The sequence below is a fragment of the Lytechinus pictus genome, chromosome 2, assembly GCF_037042905.1.
Source record: "Lytechinus pictus isolate F3 Inbred chromosome 2, Lp3.0, whole genome shotgun sequence".
Taxonomy (NCBI): Eukaryota; Metazoa; Echinodermata; class Echinoidea; order Temnopleuroida; family Toxopneustidae; genus Lytechinus; species Lytechinus pictus.
The window spans coordinates 46,298,611-46,316,408 of NC_087246.1; the positions used below are offsets into that span (position 1 = coordinate 46,298,611).

Consider the following 17,798-nt stretch of genomic DNA (forward strand, 5'->3'; position numbering starts at 1 on the left):
TTAGTAGAAAGTTAGGTATACCATCGTACCCCGGGCTTTTCTTATTCTGTAGATTGCTAACTATATTTAATATTTCCATCGAATCAGTAGGATTAAAAAACATGGAATTGGGGTTAGGGTCGTCGAGGAAATCGGAAAAAGATTTGTTAGTTCGAGGAATATTTTTAGCCAAGTTGTTGCCAACATTTGAAAAATACGAATTAAACTCTCTTGTGATTATATCAGTGTCGTCTGTGATAGTATTGTTTGATTTTATTTTTGTGATTGTAGAGCTTTTTTTCTTTTTGTTCAGTACATTATTGATAATCTTCCATGTATTTTTCATATCATTTTTGTAGATGTTTAATTTAGAAGTGTAGTATTCCCTTTTGGCAATACGTAATAATGTGGTAAGGGTGTTTTTATAACAAGTGTACTTAGAGCGAGAGTTTTCGCTTGGTTTAGAGATATATTTGTAATAAAGGTTATTTTTACGGTTAATAGATCGTAAGAGAGATTTAGTAATCCAGGGATGTATTGGGATCTTTTTATAATTTGATTTTCGGTTGGTAATAAGAGGAACATGGGTTTCTAAAGAAGACGTTAATTTGGTTATAAAAGAATCGTAAGCTATATCAACGTCTGTGGAGTCAAAAATGGTCGACCAGTCTGTATTGTCTAAATCATTAATTAAAAGGGAAATGCTATCATCGGTTATTTTACGATAGGAAGTATTATATGATTCATTCTTAAAAAGTTTATTTTTAGACAACTTCGCAAAAATTGAAAAGTGATCAGAAATATCACTAAGGACTATACCAGCTGTGGGGGTAGGGTAAGTTACATTACTAAAAATATTATCTATAATAGTTGCAGAAGTGCTAGTTACTCTCGTTGGTTTAGTAATTAGTGGTAAGAAAGAATTAGTCAAGAACATTTCGAGGAACTCTTGTGAGGTATTGTTAGTGTTACAATTTATTAAATTGATGTTGAAGTCCCCCATAAAAAAACATTCTTTATTTTTAAGAAATGGATTGATTAAAAACTCATTGAGGGTTTCCAGAAAATGTTGAGTATTTGAATTTGGAGGTCGGTATAAAACTCCCAGTATCAGATTTTTTCCTTTTGGGTTGATGATTTCTACAAAGAGTGATTCTAAAGATTCACTGGATAAAGTCATATTATTTATAAGATTATATTCGTATTGTTGGGGTATATAAAGTGCAACACCACCACCGGGTCTAAGAGTTCTGTTATTAACAACTAGATTAAAATCAGAGAGTTCAAAAAGAGAACAAGGATTTTCCGAAAACCACGTTTCAGTTAATCCAATGATTGAGTGTTTGGGAAACTGATTATTATCAAGAAATAATTTTAATTTGTCGAAATTTTTCTTGGCACTACGAATATTAAGATGGAGAAGAAAAATATCTTCTTCAAGACTGCTAGAATTAATGAAAGATTTAAAGTTTTGTTCTGTAAAATACTGTGAAGTATTAAGCTGCCCGCATGGGTCATTTGGGTCAAAGTTTGAGTTAAGATCAGCAGTATGATTATTCAGGTAGTTTTTTATATAAGCATCATAATAGGGGTTTTCTAACGTAGCGCCGTGTTGTGATGAAAGAGACAACAGGTCATCGTTGCATAACGAGCTGAATGGAAAGTCAGACATATCAGCCGTCGGAGCCGGGAAGAATTACACTAGATACGCTAAGAATAGACATGCACGCCGCCATGCTCCTGCTCCTGTGTTGCTGTGCAAGAAGAGGGAAACGGAAGGAATGAAAGTATGCTGTGCAAGAGAAAAAGACAATACAAGTTTAAAGGAAGAAGAGTAAAATGGGAAGAGAAGAGATAAGAAACCCGAACCAGACCAGATACAAAAACGATCATTACGACTATGTGAATGTTGTAGGATAGAAGAGAGGGAGACGAGAAACAAATGAAACATACAAGAGAAAAAATGAAGAAAAAAAAAAAGAAATCTAAAAAAGGGATGTAATTGAGAACGCTACAGACAAGGCACGTGATAAGGGGGAAATAAGAATACTTTGCATTTCTCCCCTCAGGAAATATAAAATCGTTGATTATACCTTATGAAAACGATAACAATTCAGCAGATGTTAGATGAAACAAGTTTAAAAATCAGTTGTTAAACAGTGGAAACGTTCCTCACTATGTATGCACAACGCTGTCCACCACAATAGCCTCACAGTATTAACTGTATTAGTGTATGAAATCTTAAAGAACAAAATATATATTTATCAGTAGTAAACAACCAATTAAAAGTTCATATAGCAAACAACAATCAAAACAACGCTTTCACTGAGTAGTCATGACATATTGGATAAAAATAAGCCTATTCCAACAATCAGTGCACCACTGGCACCACTGACTCCGCCCCCCCCCCAGATTTTTTTTTGGTGTGTGTGTTATCCTGGGGCCCGTAACACAAAGCTTAGCAATGATCGTAGAACATTTTTCTACAATTGATTGCATTGATTACAATGTACAATCAATCACGATAGCATACGATCAATCGCTAACCTTTGTTTTACGGTACCCTGGAGAGCGATTCATTACAACACGACAATGATAAGATAAAACAAGAAAAGTGACATAATATTGCATATAAAAAAGGCTGTGATTCACAAGAAAAAGTGATGTCACACAGCCCTGAAGATTTAATGTCAAAATATCAATCAGGCAGTGAAAAACAAATTATCAATTCAAATTCCACTTTATCACATGCAGGCACCACTGACTCCGCCCCCCCCCCCCCAGATTTTTTTTTGGTGTGTGTGTTATCCTGGGGCCCGTAACACAAAGCTTAGCAATGATCGTAGAACATTTTTCTACAATTGATTGCATTGATTACAATGTACAATCAATCACGATAGCATACGATCAATCGCTAACCTTTGTTTTACGGTACCCTGGAGAGCGATTCATTACAACACGACAATGATAAGATAAAACAAGAAAAGTGACATAATATTGCATATAAAAAAGGCTGTGATTCACAAGAAAAAGTGATTTCCTTATTTTGGCAATAAAAAATGTAACATCAAGATTTGTGGATATACAAGATAGTGGCCCATATTCTGAAGTCAGGTTTAACTTAGACCATGGTCTAACTCTGTGCTAAAATCATGGGAAGCCATCAAGCCAAAAGTGTCAAAATTTGTATTAAGTTGAATGTTTCTTATGCTCACTGTGCTCTTTCCTGATTCATCGATGGTGAAGACAATCATCTATTTATACTTCCTAGAGATAATTAATGAATGATTTGAGAGCCAAATGAGCTGAAATAAGATATCTCTACTGTTAGTGATTTATGAAACAATTGGCTATCCATACTTAAACTACAAGTTTAAGTTAAACCTGACTTCAGAATACAGGCCAGTGATATAAAAAGGAGGTCAAGATGTACAACAGGAGAAGGTGATCAAGATCAGATTCATATTGCATAATGTGTAACAGGGTAACTTACAAACAGAGAAGTGTGCACTGTGGATTTGATTCACATTGCAAGAGAGAGAGTGAGAACAAACTGAACAAAGTGTAATAAAAAAAACCTGTCACCAGTACACAAGGACATATGCAAACTGAAATCTATTTAAACTTACTGAAACGTCCATGGAACTGACAATGAACAGCTAGAATTACAACAAAAATCATATTTTTGTTAACTTTGATTCATGATTTAGGTTCAATAATAACAGCAAAAATAAAGCAATGGAATGTGAACTCATAAAGTTTGGGTGTTCTTAGTCTTAGATACCATTCTGTAAATACATGTATACTGTTACAACTATTTTACTACCCCCCCCCCCTTTCCTCCATGTCAGTTTGGCTTGAAAGAAATGCTGCTTTAAACTTAAAGCCACCTCGATCACAAAAAATACCCATGAACTTACAAAAAATCGTTAAGGCCTCAAAATACCAAATAATTATTTTCTGCATTTATATATAAACCCATGATTGAGGAACGTAGAAGTTCTCAAAATCACGAGCATGCACAATATGGTTCCAGTATCAGATGAGGCACATGGTTTGAGATTGCTTCCAACAATGTCAGCCTCAGGGCCCGGGGGGCCACTTCCATTCACGAGTGGATACCATGCACAACCATGGGGTCTCGAAAAGCACCCTAAACACGTATTTTCCATATACTGAAAATGCACCCCTTAACAAGTATTGGCGTGTAAAACCCTACCCTTAACAAGTATTGGAAACAAAGCGATACTCTTGGCAAGTATTCCTTGAATTGAACTCCTAAACAAGTACAGCGATATTTCAATTGTTCCAGACGTCGATCGGTTGTCGGTTCTCCCGGGTCGGTTCTACCTATACCTACATCATTGGGTTTAGTACAGTCCAACCTCCCACACCTCGCGCAAATCGTACTCTAAACACGTTTTGTTGACTCTTGGGGCAAAAATTACATCCTTTATTAAACATTTTAGTCTTAATTTTTTATGCCCTCGCAAATTTGACCCTAAACACGTAGCTTTCCTAGCGAAAATAGATACCCTTTTTTCATTATTTTAGTGTTTTTGACACCCTTATTACGTTACGTACGTAACGTGCCCTATCTTGAAAAAGACATCCTTTTTACATGTTTTTTGGTCGCATATGGTATCCACTCGTCAATGTAAGTGGCCCCCCGGGCCTCAGGGTACCTGTGACAGTGACCTTGGAAAAATGATTCCCTGTGAAAGTTTTCATAATAAAATATTGACAAACTTGTACCTACGACCAGGCAGGATATTCCCCTCTGAAAAAAAAATCTGAAAAATAGCCAAGGATTGCTAAGTCACCGGCGAAGTCGTACAAGCTCTCGCATAGTAAAGAAATCGAAAGTGATTTTTCAAGGTGAGTCTGCATGACAGTTTTATCATTTGACTTTAAAAAGCAGTAAAAAAAACAGCATGAGAATGTTCTTGGGCAAAGGATTTCACATTTAAAACAAAATGTGAAAAAAAAATATTTTAAAAATTGGAATTCCGATTTTAGACGGGAAAATATCATGCCTGCTACTGTAGCGGGTGGGTGTTTCATAAAGCTGTTCATAAGTTAAGAGGGACTTTAAGAACGACTGGTGATCCTTTCTTGTGGTAAATGGTATATTCATTGGCGAAGGTTTAGCGCGTAAGAAAGGATCACCTGTCGTTCTTAAAGTCGCTCTTTGCTTACATTGTACGAACAGCTTTATGAAACAGCCCCCTGGGGACCGTCTGGGGGCCGTTTCATTACGTGTATTTTCATAACAGGTATTTCTCACAGGTACATGTAATTTGCTTCCACACTACTCAAAACACCTGGTATTTTAAGATTTGGGGTAAGTCAGAGCAGTTTTCAGATCAGAGAATACCTAGTATTCTAAGAGTTTGAGTCTGCCTGAAAGCATCTAGTGATTAGCTTTCTGTGGTTCAAGGTACAACAGCTATTTACCACATGCCATGATCATAATTGTGTTTAATCTTCTCTATGATGCAAGTAATACAAAAAGAGCACTAATCAATAAAACACAGTAAAGTTAATAGTACCCCTTATCAAGATGTCATCTTTCTATTATTATCCAATTACACGTAGATCCTGTATCAAAGGTCAGGAAAATTGCAGATTAGCACGAACTTACCCATATGAATTAGGAGTTGCTGATCTTTGAATGTTTGAATTATCTTCTTTCTGTGACTGAGGGAGAAAATAGAAGAGAAAAATACAATTAATAGCAAAGAGATTGACATAATAGAACAGACAATATTTTGCATTGATTAAAAAAGTATAAAGTTAATTAAGCCAGGAAAAAAACCTATTTACTTCACCCGTCCTAAAAAGTCTACACTGGTTGCCCGGAAGGAGTGTGAACGATATTTTTTTTTTGTCTCTCTCTTTCTTTTCTTCCCTCTATGTCTTCTTAAAGCGCCTTGAGCATTTCAACCTAAACTGGAAATGGCACTGTTACGGGAAATAGCTAGACTGGTGGATCAGTAAAATCCAGTGTTACAAAAAAGACTGTGAAAAAATACCAGTCTGTTTAATAACTAATTGTATAGAGCAAAACTGAATGTATAGAATAAGATTACTGAGCAGGAATTCCCAATATTCTAGCTCAAGTTTATCGGCCCGTAATTTCATGATATCGCAATATTTTGTTTGCAAGTCGTAATTACTCTGATGGACTCCTGGGGAGCGTTTCATCAACATTTTCATCCGACAAGTTGTCAGATCTGACAACTTTCCCTGATTTTGATTGGCTGAGAGGCATTGTTCCTATGGAAACTGTCGGATAAAATGAGATTTGTCGGATAAAACGTCCGACAAGTCCTTTCATGAAACACCCCCCTGGAGTTACACCATCTCTGGTCAAGAAGCAAATAATCCTAGTGATATAAACAAATATGGCAGTGCAAATGCAACCACTAGCGGATCCAGGTGGCACAGCCGGCCCGTGCCCCCCCCCCCTTTTGAGAAGCAGAATTAAATTTGCAATGTAAAAATGTCATGAAAACTGAGGTGTGCCCCCTCTTTTGAAAGTGAAGACCTCTTTTTTTTTTTTTGCTTGTCAAATTTTTTTGGTACGAAATATCCTTAATTTTTGGTTAAAACCTTTTTTTTTAAATCCTGGATCCGCCCCTGAATGCAACAATATCACTTATCATAAAATTACAGGCCAATAAATTCAAGCTAAAAAAAAAGGTAAAAACATGAGATGTATTGTCCGGCAAGGTAATCTCATTTCTATACTCTACATAACTTGCTTGATAATATCATATGAAACTTTGAAGACATATAGTTCTTAAAGGAGAATGAAACCCTTGAAACCAGCTGAATCCATATCAAAGAGAAAAATCAAAGAAACATATTGTTGAAAGTTTGAGGAAGATTGAATGAATAATAAGAAAGTTATGAGCATTCGAATATTGAGATCACTAGTGCCATGTAGATCCTCCAAACGGCAATGCGACCAAGATCTGTGATATCACACACGTACAACTCCCTCATTACTTTAGTACTTATTTCACTTATATTCTCACTTTTATAGAGTCTATCACAAGGTGAGGTGTTCTCTTTATGAGATGACAAGTACAGAGGTTTCACAACATTATATCATTGATGAATCGTTTGTCATATGATTAGAATGAGCAAAAAGAGATGTTTTGGGGTATATTTTCAGTGTCCAAATGGGAGAGTTGTACGTGTGTGACATCACAGATCTTGGTCGCATTGCCAATGGGAGGATCTCCATAGCATTAGTGATCTCGACATTCAAATGCTCATAACTCTTTTATTGCTAGTCCTATTTTACTCAAAGTTTTGTTGATCTTATTCTTTGATTTTTCTGCTTTCACAAAAGCTAACTTGCTCCAAGAGTTTCATTCTCCTTTAAACTGTCATAGTCTTTGATTCTGTGAAGTTTTCATTTTTTTGGTCCAACAGCATACAGGAAATTGCACCAGTGACAGGCAGCATCAGTCAGGCACCTGTGGATTGGTCAGACTTAGCCCTAACTAATCAATCATAATATGAATTCATTTGCATGCTTTCCAATCATGACATAAAGCTCCAGAAGGAAGACCTATTTACCATAAGAATGTTCAATCTCCGAAGGTACACTGCCCTGGACACTGCATTTTGAGATGTTGGTAATACCGTCTCAATGGCACTACGGGTGCTTTTAGCAGACTGGACCCTTTGTCGGGAACGACAAAGATCTGCTGATTTGGCTCTTCTACCTTGGCCCATTATAGGAAGTGAACTATCTTCTCCTCTCTCAGACATGATGATGAAAGTCAAGTCTTGATTTAAAGTCTATTTTTTCAGTTTCATTGCTGATTACGAGTCTTTACGACTAAGGAATATATGCTCCTTATGAGTGACTCCTAGAAATATTAAGTCTGCATGTTCTCACCAATTGCATGTTTTTAAGCAAAGTGAACTTTGACCATTTCAAGTTTGAGGAATTATGATCAGGTTGAGCTGAAAGTATAGTGTCCGGACCACACTGCCATCTTAGAAAGAATATTCCATCATTAAGAGAAAATTCAATCAAATTAATACTTGAATCCACACACAAAAACTCCAATAAGGCTTGAAGTTATAGTAATGCATAATTTTTTTTCAAATCCTCATGGATATAAAAGTTCTTGGTATTTTTCTCTCAAAAAACTCAAACTGGCAGAAAATGCACCAATGTTAAATCTTTGAAGCTGATAATAAAAGTTTTATTTCATACAGTAATTACTTGGTCAAGGTCTCTATTAAATCAAAGATTAAAACTCGTTCATGTACACGTAGCTCTATTATTTGACTGTCTCTCCAGACCACAAAGACGGAGCTGCATTGTTTGAAGGTCTTTTGCAAACCACAAAGATGTAGCTCTTATTATTTGAGTGTGTATCAAAATCACCACCACAAACAGATTAAGGTCACTCCAATCTGAAATCAATATTGATGTTCTATTAAATAAATCCACGATTCCATGTATCACCACCATGTGTGAGGCTCCCTTCGTCCAAAAGATAATCTCATCAATCCATCCTAACACTTGCCTACGAAACACAGCTCATCTGCCAGTTACACCAAACACTGCATTATTCCTGTGCAGTCAGTGGGGCCAAACAGTCCAAAGAAACGCCACAAAAGCAAGCAAGAACACAATGGATGGCTTAAAGCCCCGAACCATAGTAACCTAGTCTGGGTCTCTTTATGTTCCTACTTGTAACACTCTCCATTCTGAATAGCAAATATTGAAGTCCCATATCATCAATAGTGGAGACTAAAGTCTGAAGAGTGTAAACACACTGGAAGAGGAACACTTTATGTTGACTCCATAAACATATTATGTACTCATATGTAACTAGTCTTTCTTTCATCTACAAGGAAGATCCCTCCCCAAAAGAGATATCTCCAAGTGGATGTTGTTGTTTGCAAGATTATCTCTCGACTCCAGACCTCTTCATGTCCAAGACATGCCCATTGAGGACACTCCCCTGGAGAGATGCGTATCGGTGATATAGCCGTAAACACAAAATGACAATATATACTGCACTCAATTTCAAGGACATTTTAACAATTCTACATCAAAACAAGGGACAAAAGTAACTGAGGTACCTCTATTTTAAGTTGTAAAGACAATTTTGAGAACCCCTATTTTACCTTTTTTTTGGGGGGGCACAATATACACCCTTTCAGACATACAAACAGACAGTGTTAACCTTTATCTGCTGTGAAGAAATTTTCACAAATTAAAATCAGTAGATGGGGCAAACTTTAGAAAATTCTGTCCTGAATGAAATTCATAGAATCATGACAGGGAAGAAATTGCACTGGGGCTTGGGGCAATATCACACAGGAAATGCTCAAGAGAGCACTAGAAAGGAAAAAAACACAACAAACACGTCGCCGCCGTCGGAAAAGCGGCGCCTACATGTATAGTCTCGCTCTGCTTTGCAGGCGAGACAAAAATGAATAAGTTGATCAAAAAGCATGAACTGATTAATTGACAGCTGTCATACACTCATAACATCCAATAGTATGAAATATGAACTATTTGAAAAAAAACATAAGGAATTAATATTTCAAAGAAGCAAGAAAAATTCATTACTGTTCATAGGTAATATTACCCTTTATAAAGATAAATGCTAGTTGTGGTAACGATCTCAGAATCCAATAGAAAATGATCAGCCGAGTGTTTCTATGTACATGTATAACAAATACATACAGTACGTGAAATTTCCTGGGAAATTGTCAACCCTGCAAACTATACACAACAAAAAAGGTAAGTCCCCCCTAAATCAAAATGCTGTAACTTTTGAACGGAATAATTTTGAGATATATTATTTCGTAGGTGGTTTTGTACACTCATTAAGCAACTCCTGGGGGAAAATGAGATTGATCAGTTGGGTCATGCATGAGTAATCAAAGATTGAATTAAAAATGACAATTTTTTAAAGTCACAAGAGTTGTTTTTCAGATTGTGTAAATACAAACATGACAAAGTTGGGCACAGGTTATTTTTTTGTGAATTTTATGGTGTTAACGCTGTTTTACTATCCATTATTTAGATACTCCACACAAAATTTTGATAACGTATGTTTATGGTTGAGTGAACACATTCTTTTTTGTGACGTATCATCATAAGGGTTTATGGTAGTATCCTCTGTAACTTGTTAAAACATGTTAAAATTTGAAAGTTAGTGGCTCCCCTACCCCAATTTCTCGGCACCTCCCCACTTTCAAATTCTGGATCCACCACTGATTTGTCCATAAATTCAACTGATCCTGAAAAATTGTTAGGAAAAGAATCTAGATTTATGCAGTAAAAAGAGTATTAATTCCTAAGTTTTTGAGTGTGCTCGCTCAACCATGAAAGTGTAAAAAGTTCAGAAAGTGTGTGGTAATAAAAATGATGGATGATAAAAACAACACCAAATAAGTTACATTTAAAATCAAATTCGCCCCCATTATTCACTTTATAACCCATCAAATTGAGTCAGTGACATTGAAAATGCCCCTTTTCCCCCTTTGAAGCGTGCTCACTTATCCATAATTAAACAAATCAATTTCATTTTTGCATAGAATTCTTCCCATAGTTCAATAAACATTACTGCCAAATGATACTGCTAAGGACAGCTTTGAAAAAAAAGTTCCACCATATTGAATAAGGAGTTACTTATTCTCATACATATGCACCCATAGTGTACACAATGTCAGAGATGCCAACTTTTGGAAATCAGAATTAGGGAGGATTTGCAACCGACTCCAAATTATGTGCGCGTAGCGCACATCTCGAGCGCGGAGCGCTCGACCCTTGGCCTTGCGGCCGGGGTCCAGGGCCCGCCTTAGGGCCCTGGAAGCTCTGGGTTTCTAGATGCTCTCTGGTGCAATCTGACCCTTATTTTGGAGCATTTCACATGTTTTTAAAGAAACATTGTTCCCACTTTTTTAACATAAAAATCAAAGAAAAATATCAAATATGCTTTTATATGTAAAAAAAATGAGGGGACAATAGAAGAAAAGTACCTGTTAAACAATAATAATAATGAGGAATTATCCTCTTTATTATTATAAAGAAAAGCTCAGCGCGGGTAACGTCTTCCTCCTCGCTGGTCCCTTGCTTGGTGAAATAAGTCAACAGGGTACTAGTGCCTTAGTGGAGCTCGAAGATCTCGTTTTCGTCTGGATGCTGTTTGCTCCCTACGTGCTTCCGAATATCATCACGACCTCCGTGCTCAACTGAAATGTCCACGCTGCAAATTGTGCAAAATGCATGGTAAATTCCTCTTTCCGACTTCCGAATACACGGGTACTGGAGACTGTATTCAGTCTTATACTTCTGAGACCATTTCTTGGTCTTCTTTTGTTGATTTTCCGCCATTTCGTGTCAATATCAACCCATCAATACGCCGAAATCACACACCGATATTCCACCGCACGACTCGACAATTACAGTGGCCGCGAGCGCACACGCCTCGCGAAGCTAGCCGGGCCTACCGGCCTGGTGCACAGTGGATTCCCGTTGGGCATATCACATGCACCAGCTTTTCGCTGCTCCTTATTTGTTTACCTTTCACACATAACTTAGAAGCAGCGAACGTAATTGAGTTACTACATGCTACAATTAGCAGACGATACATGAGTTTCCAATCCAATTTGATCAATGCAAAAAAATCGTAATTTCGGGAGGATAAAGATGGTAATCGTAAGGGCGGGAGTTGGGATGAATTTTCGGGAGCCTCCCGATGAAATCGGGAGGGTTGGCATCTCTGCAATGTCTGAGAGAGGAAGTCAAAATTTTAACAAGAGTGAAATGAGGGTTTGTTTCATGGACGGTTTTTGTTAGTTTCTGCCAATAGTTTTCTCATGAAACTTCGCACATGGCTTCAGAGTAATACCATCCAAAAGGTGCACACACAAAAATAACCACTCGATACGGCATAGAGTGGGGCCAAGGCCTTGAATTTTCTTCTCATTTGCATAATTTTTGAATATTTTGTGCTCACTGAAGCATTAAACATCGGAATTTTCATAAAAATCAAATTAACTATGCAAGAAGGTTTGTGACAGATATCCATAGTTAGCAATTGCATTTTTTCCAATAGCGTAAAAAGGAGCTAATCACATTCCATATGTTCATTCAAGCGTGAATGTTGAATTAAACGCCTTTGGATCATTGAAACATGTTAATTGGTAATGAACATCACAAAACAGGTTGAGAAAAGATTACTTAAGTTACCAAATTGAAGCATTACTTGCCAATGATATAAAAATCTTATTTTTTGTTTTCATTGAATGTTCATTGAGCCGTGAAATGATGAATATTGTTGAAGATACTATTCCCAAAAATAATTGTCATCATATTCGATCATTTTCATCGATAGAAATGTGTAAAAATTGAAATGATAGCAAATTTTGACTGTGTTTATTCATCCGTGAAATTTAGCCAAAAAAGTTGTATCGTCTTTTAGAAAGTACCTTTTACAAGCCGTCCGACTATTTTTCATGGTGAGAATGTGGAATTTGTTCCAATAAACTGGAATCAAAGTCATGATATTTTGCTTGTGACTTTTAAAAAGTGACAATTTTGCCTTCTGGCGGTGCGCACTGAAGCATGACATAAGACACGTCCGTAACATTCACTAAGAGGGTAGCTTATAAAATTACCTTCACGCTCATGTAAAAAAATATTACAATCTCCCAGTGGTTCGGAAATTATGGATGTTTGTTCAGGGGGGGACTTACTTTTTTTGTTGTGTATACCTTCATTCATATAATGTTACATTTCCACTACATGTTGACAAAAACAAAATGGTTACAGTAACTTTCCAGTCATTCTGGCAAGAACTTGAATGACTGTTGTATTATTTAAAAAAAAAAAATTGACAATAAATGGTTCAAAACATGATAGGACAGCAAGTCATCCCTATGCCTGGCAGCTAAAATACTTCTAAACCTTATGATTTTGACAAGAACTGTGTTTAAAGCAATCATGTCTAGATTATAGGTCTAGCATAGAAATTTATCAAGTTGCTACAACTTCAATCAAGTTGCTATAACTTGATTGAAATTTGTTGCAGCAACTTGAATGTGCAATCATATTCAGAAATGTACAAATCATCAATATATTAGCATTTGCTCCCCCCAAAAGTAATAAGAACTTCTTACAAGGTACTCCTGATATCTTCAAATTGTATCCGTCCGTGATGTCTGTCTATGATGCGATTCTCTCAGAAGTTAGATATTGGTTTAGAATTTAATATGCTGAACATAGAAGCTACATGTAACATACCTGAGTGTTATTTGCATTAACAATTAATGATCAATGTTTAGTTGTTTAGAGAGAAACAATAAAAATGTACAAAAATGTTGAAAACCACATTTTTATTTTGTCTGTCCAAGATATGGCACGTTTAGTGGATATTTGTGTTTGTAGGTTATCATGGCAAAAACTTTTTTATCATTTGTCCTACCCTTCCCTTCACCATAAAACACAAAGGAACCTTGTTCATCTTATTCCTAATTTGTTACAAGCCTTAAAAATTTAAAAATCTATCAAATGTCCATCCGTGATGAACCGATCACGCTCATCATGAAACCACTTTAATAGTCAGTAATTTAGACCTCACTTTTTAAAAACCCTTTTCAGATTCCCAATTTACTTTGGTACAGGAGCATTCTCATTCTGTAATTGGTTTTTTTTTTCATTACTGTATACATGTATTTATCATGGAAGAAGAGTATTCAGATTTCATTGTGTGATTGGCGGTTATGCTATTGAATATTCACCAAAAATCCAATGCTTTCTTCGCTCCTGGCAGCCTTTCATCGCGCAAATTAAATATTATATGTGAATTTTTAAAGTTATCAAAATATCTCTTAGAGGGACAATTCTAAAATGAGAAAAATTTGTGATCTTTTGAGGCGAGTATTTTGATTCAAGGATAATGAAATGTTATGGAAATGATGTACATTTGTTCTTTATAGGTAGGAACATTCTTTTGGGGAGAGATGTGTAGAAAAGTGATTGCCTACAGCTGTACTGTACCCAGCTCAGCTAGCTAGCAGCCAGATCTAGGCCCCATTGCATTAAAGTTACTTTTATGGTTACTTTGCCATCCAACGGTAACTACCAAGGTAACGCTGATCACCAACCAATCAAAATCAAGGATCCCAGACAAGTTACCATTGCATGGCAAAGTTACCGTAATGGTAACTTTTATGCAACGGGTCCCCGATGAGGCATATACACTATCACAGCGACGAAACTTTAAAAAGGCCAATCACAAAAAAGAAAATGCTGCACGTATCAAAGTGAATTGGGAAAAGGGGTGACAGAATAGTGGGGCCAGGGGGTGTCAGAAAAAGTGGGGTGAATGTTATATTATGGGATATCAGAAGATACCATGATTGCCCGCAGAGAAAAAAAAAAAGACTCCATCTCACCACTTGTCCAAGCTCAACAGCACTGCGAGTCATTCTATTACAGAGTTGAATCTTTGGGAGGGTCGTCTCCGGCAGAGTAGCTGCGTACATACTGCTCAGTGAGGATGCCTTCAGCCTCTCCGGGTGGGTAGCTGTTGTAAGTTTACACACAATAAATTGAAAAGTAATTGCTTCAAAACAGGAATACACATTTTTTTAAAATACCTTAATAAATCAATGATAAACTAAGTTTTTCAAGCGATAAAGTTTTTCAACTGTATTTAAAAAAACTCTGCATATCAATTGCAAAACTTAGTTTTTCTCTTTGCAAAATTTAGTTTAGGCCTATCACTGAAAAATTATGTTTATCAAGAAAAACCTCATTTATCATAAGATATAGTTTATCACCAAAACACCTTGTTTATGGTTTGGTTTCTTGAGTGAAAAACTATGTTTATCATTTGATAAACAGTTTTGCGAAAAACCCTGTTGGGTATCACCTCGATAAACAGGGTTTGTCAAAGTGATAAACTTAGTTTATCAAGAAATTGCTGTCTGTCGGCATAAATATCAATGTAAAGAGCAAAAATATTGTGCAAACAATTATTCCATCAGGTGATGAGCAGCTGCAAGAAATGTGTACGGTAACGGTACATGCATCTTATTTGTTGTGGTTTGGTTGAATATGGTTAGTGTTCTACTAATAAACTTTTAATCTATTGCAATTGAGGTATTTATCATTCATGGATTTGACGGTATACTGCATCTTGGCGAAGAACAAAAAGAAACAAGATGGCGTAAACATCGTGGCAGGTTTTGCCCGTTTTTCATATTTTTCTTGTTTTTTTAATGAATTCTTGTTTAAAAATGAAATCAATGTATAAATGTCGGAAATGAAGTTGTAGACCCTGATTTACATTAGGGCTAAATCTTTTCGAAGGAAATTAATCTTTTTGGTGAAAATTTCAGATTTTTTCGCGGTACACGCACATGAATGGGACACAATTAATCCTTGGCTCCGTGGAGAGTAAGCACACATTAGTAAATGATTTTTACTCTCTAGGACTAGGAGCCTCCTGCGAGCTTACCTCGCGATGTTCATGCAGGCTCCACTCCACTTCACTACCGCGGCGCTACGCTACGCTCCACCTACCCGAACATCGAGACCCAGAACTCGCTCTGATACTCCGAGTGACAAAGGTGGGATTTTATGGGGGGGGAATATAAAATTCATGCAACATCACGATCTTTAAAAACAATTAAAACTAATAATTACTTTTAACTTTACACAAAGTTTCACTTCTTTTCCATGCTTCTTAGAAGAGTTCTAAATATCAGTCTCAAAATTTTTGATTTAGAGCCAGGCAGTATAAAGTATTATTTTCCTCACACGTATTATTAATTCACTGCCAAAACATCGCAAATGCAAACTGCGCAAGTGCAAAATCGCAGCTCAATTCATGATTATGACTATACATTGAGATCGTTTCGCATTTGCATCACTTTTCAGATCTCCTGGAGTCCTGGCTATGCATGTATGCCTATAGACAGGAATAACCGTCGTTTCTGGGGATTTATTCAACAATTTCTGACATTTTACTGTAATCCCCATTAATGGTGAGTGAGCCAACGCAGTTCAGCGGAACAACCAAAATACAGAGACTGAAGCTTTTGGTCTAGTATGCCTATGGCTATGCTGCACTGCCACTGCCACTGGGTCCACCAGTTTGAGCTAGGGCGCGGCGAGAGGTCCGGCAGCTTTAGCGGCCCGGCAGAGCTCCTTGACGCGTTACGTTCCGCGGGGAGGCCTGCGCCTGCAGCCGGTTTATGAACGAGAAATATCGGTGACAAAAATTAACAATAATGTAAAACGCAAGTTTATTTTTCGAGTAACATGAATCTGAAATTTTGGACTTAAACCTAGAAGTCTTCCCGTCCACTGTTCCATGAAATATGTCTGTTTACCTCTTTTGTGTAGCATGATTATTTCAAGTGTTTATCGCTCCAAAAGTTTGTCTCCATCACGCCAAATCACCATCGCATCCGGATTAAGATATCTTCGATAATACAAATTGTAAAAGAAAAGGACCTGAATATTAAATGAGAGAGCTAAAAGAAATATTTCGTCTACATGTATATGTAACCCTTTGTCCTTTTCCTCAAAACTTTTCTTTCCTCTGTTATATTTTTAAACTGTTTCCTTTTTATTTACTTACTCTCTCTCTCTCTTTCATTCCCTAATCGCTTTCCATTTTTTTTGTTTCTCTTTGGCTTTTCTCTCCCCTCCCCTTCTTGTTTTCTCTTAGTTTTCCCTTTACTGTTCCCTCTCAATTTTCATTCTCTTTCATTTTTTATCTTTTTCCTCTCCATCTCGATTTCTCCTTCCTTTTTCTTTCTTCTCTCCGTTTAATTAGCTTCCCAATCTCTCTCTTTCCCCTTCCTTTTCTGTCCCTCTTTGTTTTCCTTTTCTTTTCCCCTCTCACTTTCCATTCTTTCTCTCTACTTTTCCTCTTCTTTCTATTTCCCCCTATTTTCTTTCTTCTCCCCCCCCCCATTGATTTTATTTTGATAAATGAAAAAGAAATGAGAAGAGAACAGAACAGAATTAAGACAAAGTAGAAAAAAGAAAAGAAAAAAATAACATCTGGTTAAAGTTTTAACTACACAAACGATGACGGTTGGTTTTATATATAAAAAAAAACTTTTTTTTTTTTTTTGGGGGGGGGGGTAATCTGCCCCTACGTAGATGCCACCACTTTACATATTTATTTCTAATTAACATGACAATCCCAACAATGACCATACCTCAAACATTTCAGAACAAGTCTCATAACAATCAATTGCACCATTAGTCATACCTCAAACAAGGCTCAAATATTTCAAATCTTTGAAGTGTCACAAGAAATCACAAAAATTACCATACCTCAAACATTTACAAACTAACAAGTGACACAAGAAAAACAACCAGTTTCAAGAATAATCATACCTCAAATATTTTAAAGCTATGACGTGTCACTACAACAAATAATCACAAAAATGACCATATCTCAAATATTTCAAAACTGAAAAACATTTCAAAATAAACAAGTGTCAAAGCACCAACCAACATAAACATTGAATGCACCTCTAACATGCAACAACAACCAATCGCACCAATGGCCATACATGAAAAATTCACAAACTAGCAAGTGTCACACAACATAAAAAAAATAAAATAACAAGTGTCAAAAAAAAAACAAGCACTCACAACAATAATCATACCTCAATCATTTCAAAGCTAACACCCACCAATTACAACAACGACCATACCTCAAATATTTCAGAACATACAAGTCACAATACCAACAGCCACAAGCAACATGCCTGTTTGCTTAAATGGGAAGTTCACC

General features: G+C 36.5%; 1 protein-coding gene across 6 annotated transcripts in view; it reads right to left on the reverse strand.

The window, feature by feature from the left end:
* The window catches only part of LOC129278896 (uncharacterized), a 33,947-nt gene extending 17,336 nt beyond the window's left edge, over positions 1-16,611 (reverse strand). The window contains exons 1-4 of one of the 6 annotated variants that reach the window (XM_064094925.1): positions 16,375-16,481; positions 14,431-14,561; positions 5,624-5,679; positions 3,609-3,638 (exon numbers count right to left, since the gene is read on the reverse strand). In XM_064094925.1, the coding sequence (XP_063950995.1) occupies positions 3,609-3,638; positions 5,624-5,679; positions 14,431-14,561; positions 16,375-16,390 (233 nt within the window). In that variant the 5' untranslated portion in view covers positions 16,391-16,481. Of the gene's footprint in view, positions 1-3,608; positions 3,639-5,623; positions 5,680-7,572; positions 8,866-11,010; positions 11,445-14,430; positions 14,562-16,374 lie in introns of those variants that run through there. The other 5 variants (XM_064094927.1, XM_064094929.1, XM_064094924.1 and 2 more) reach the window with 5 other exon arrangements.
* Between the last annotated feature and the right edge of the window lie 1,187 nt (positions 16,612-17,798).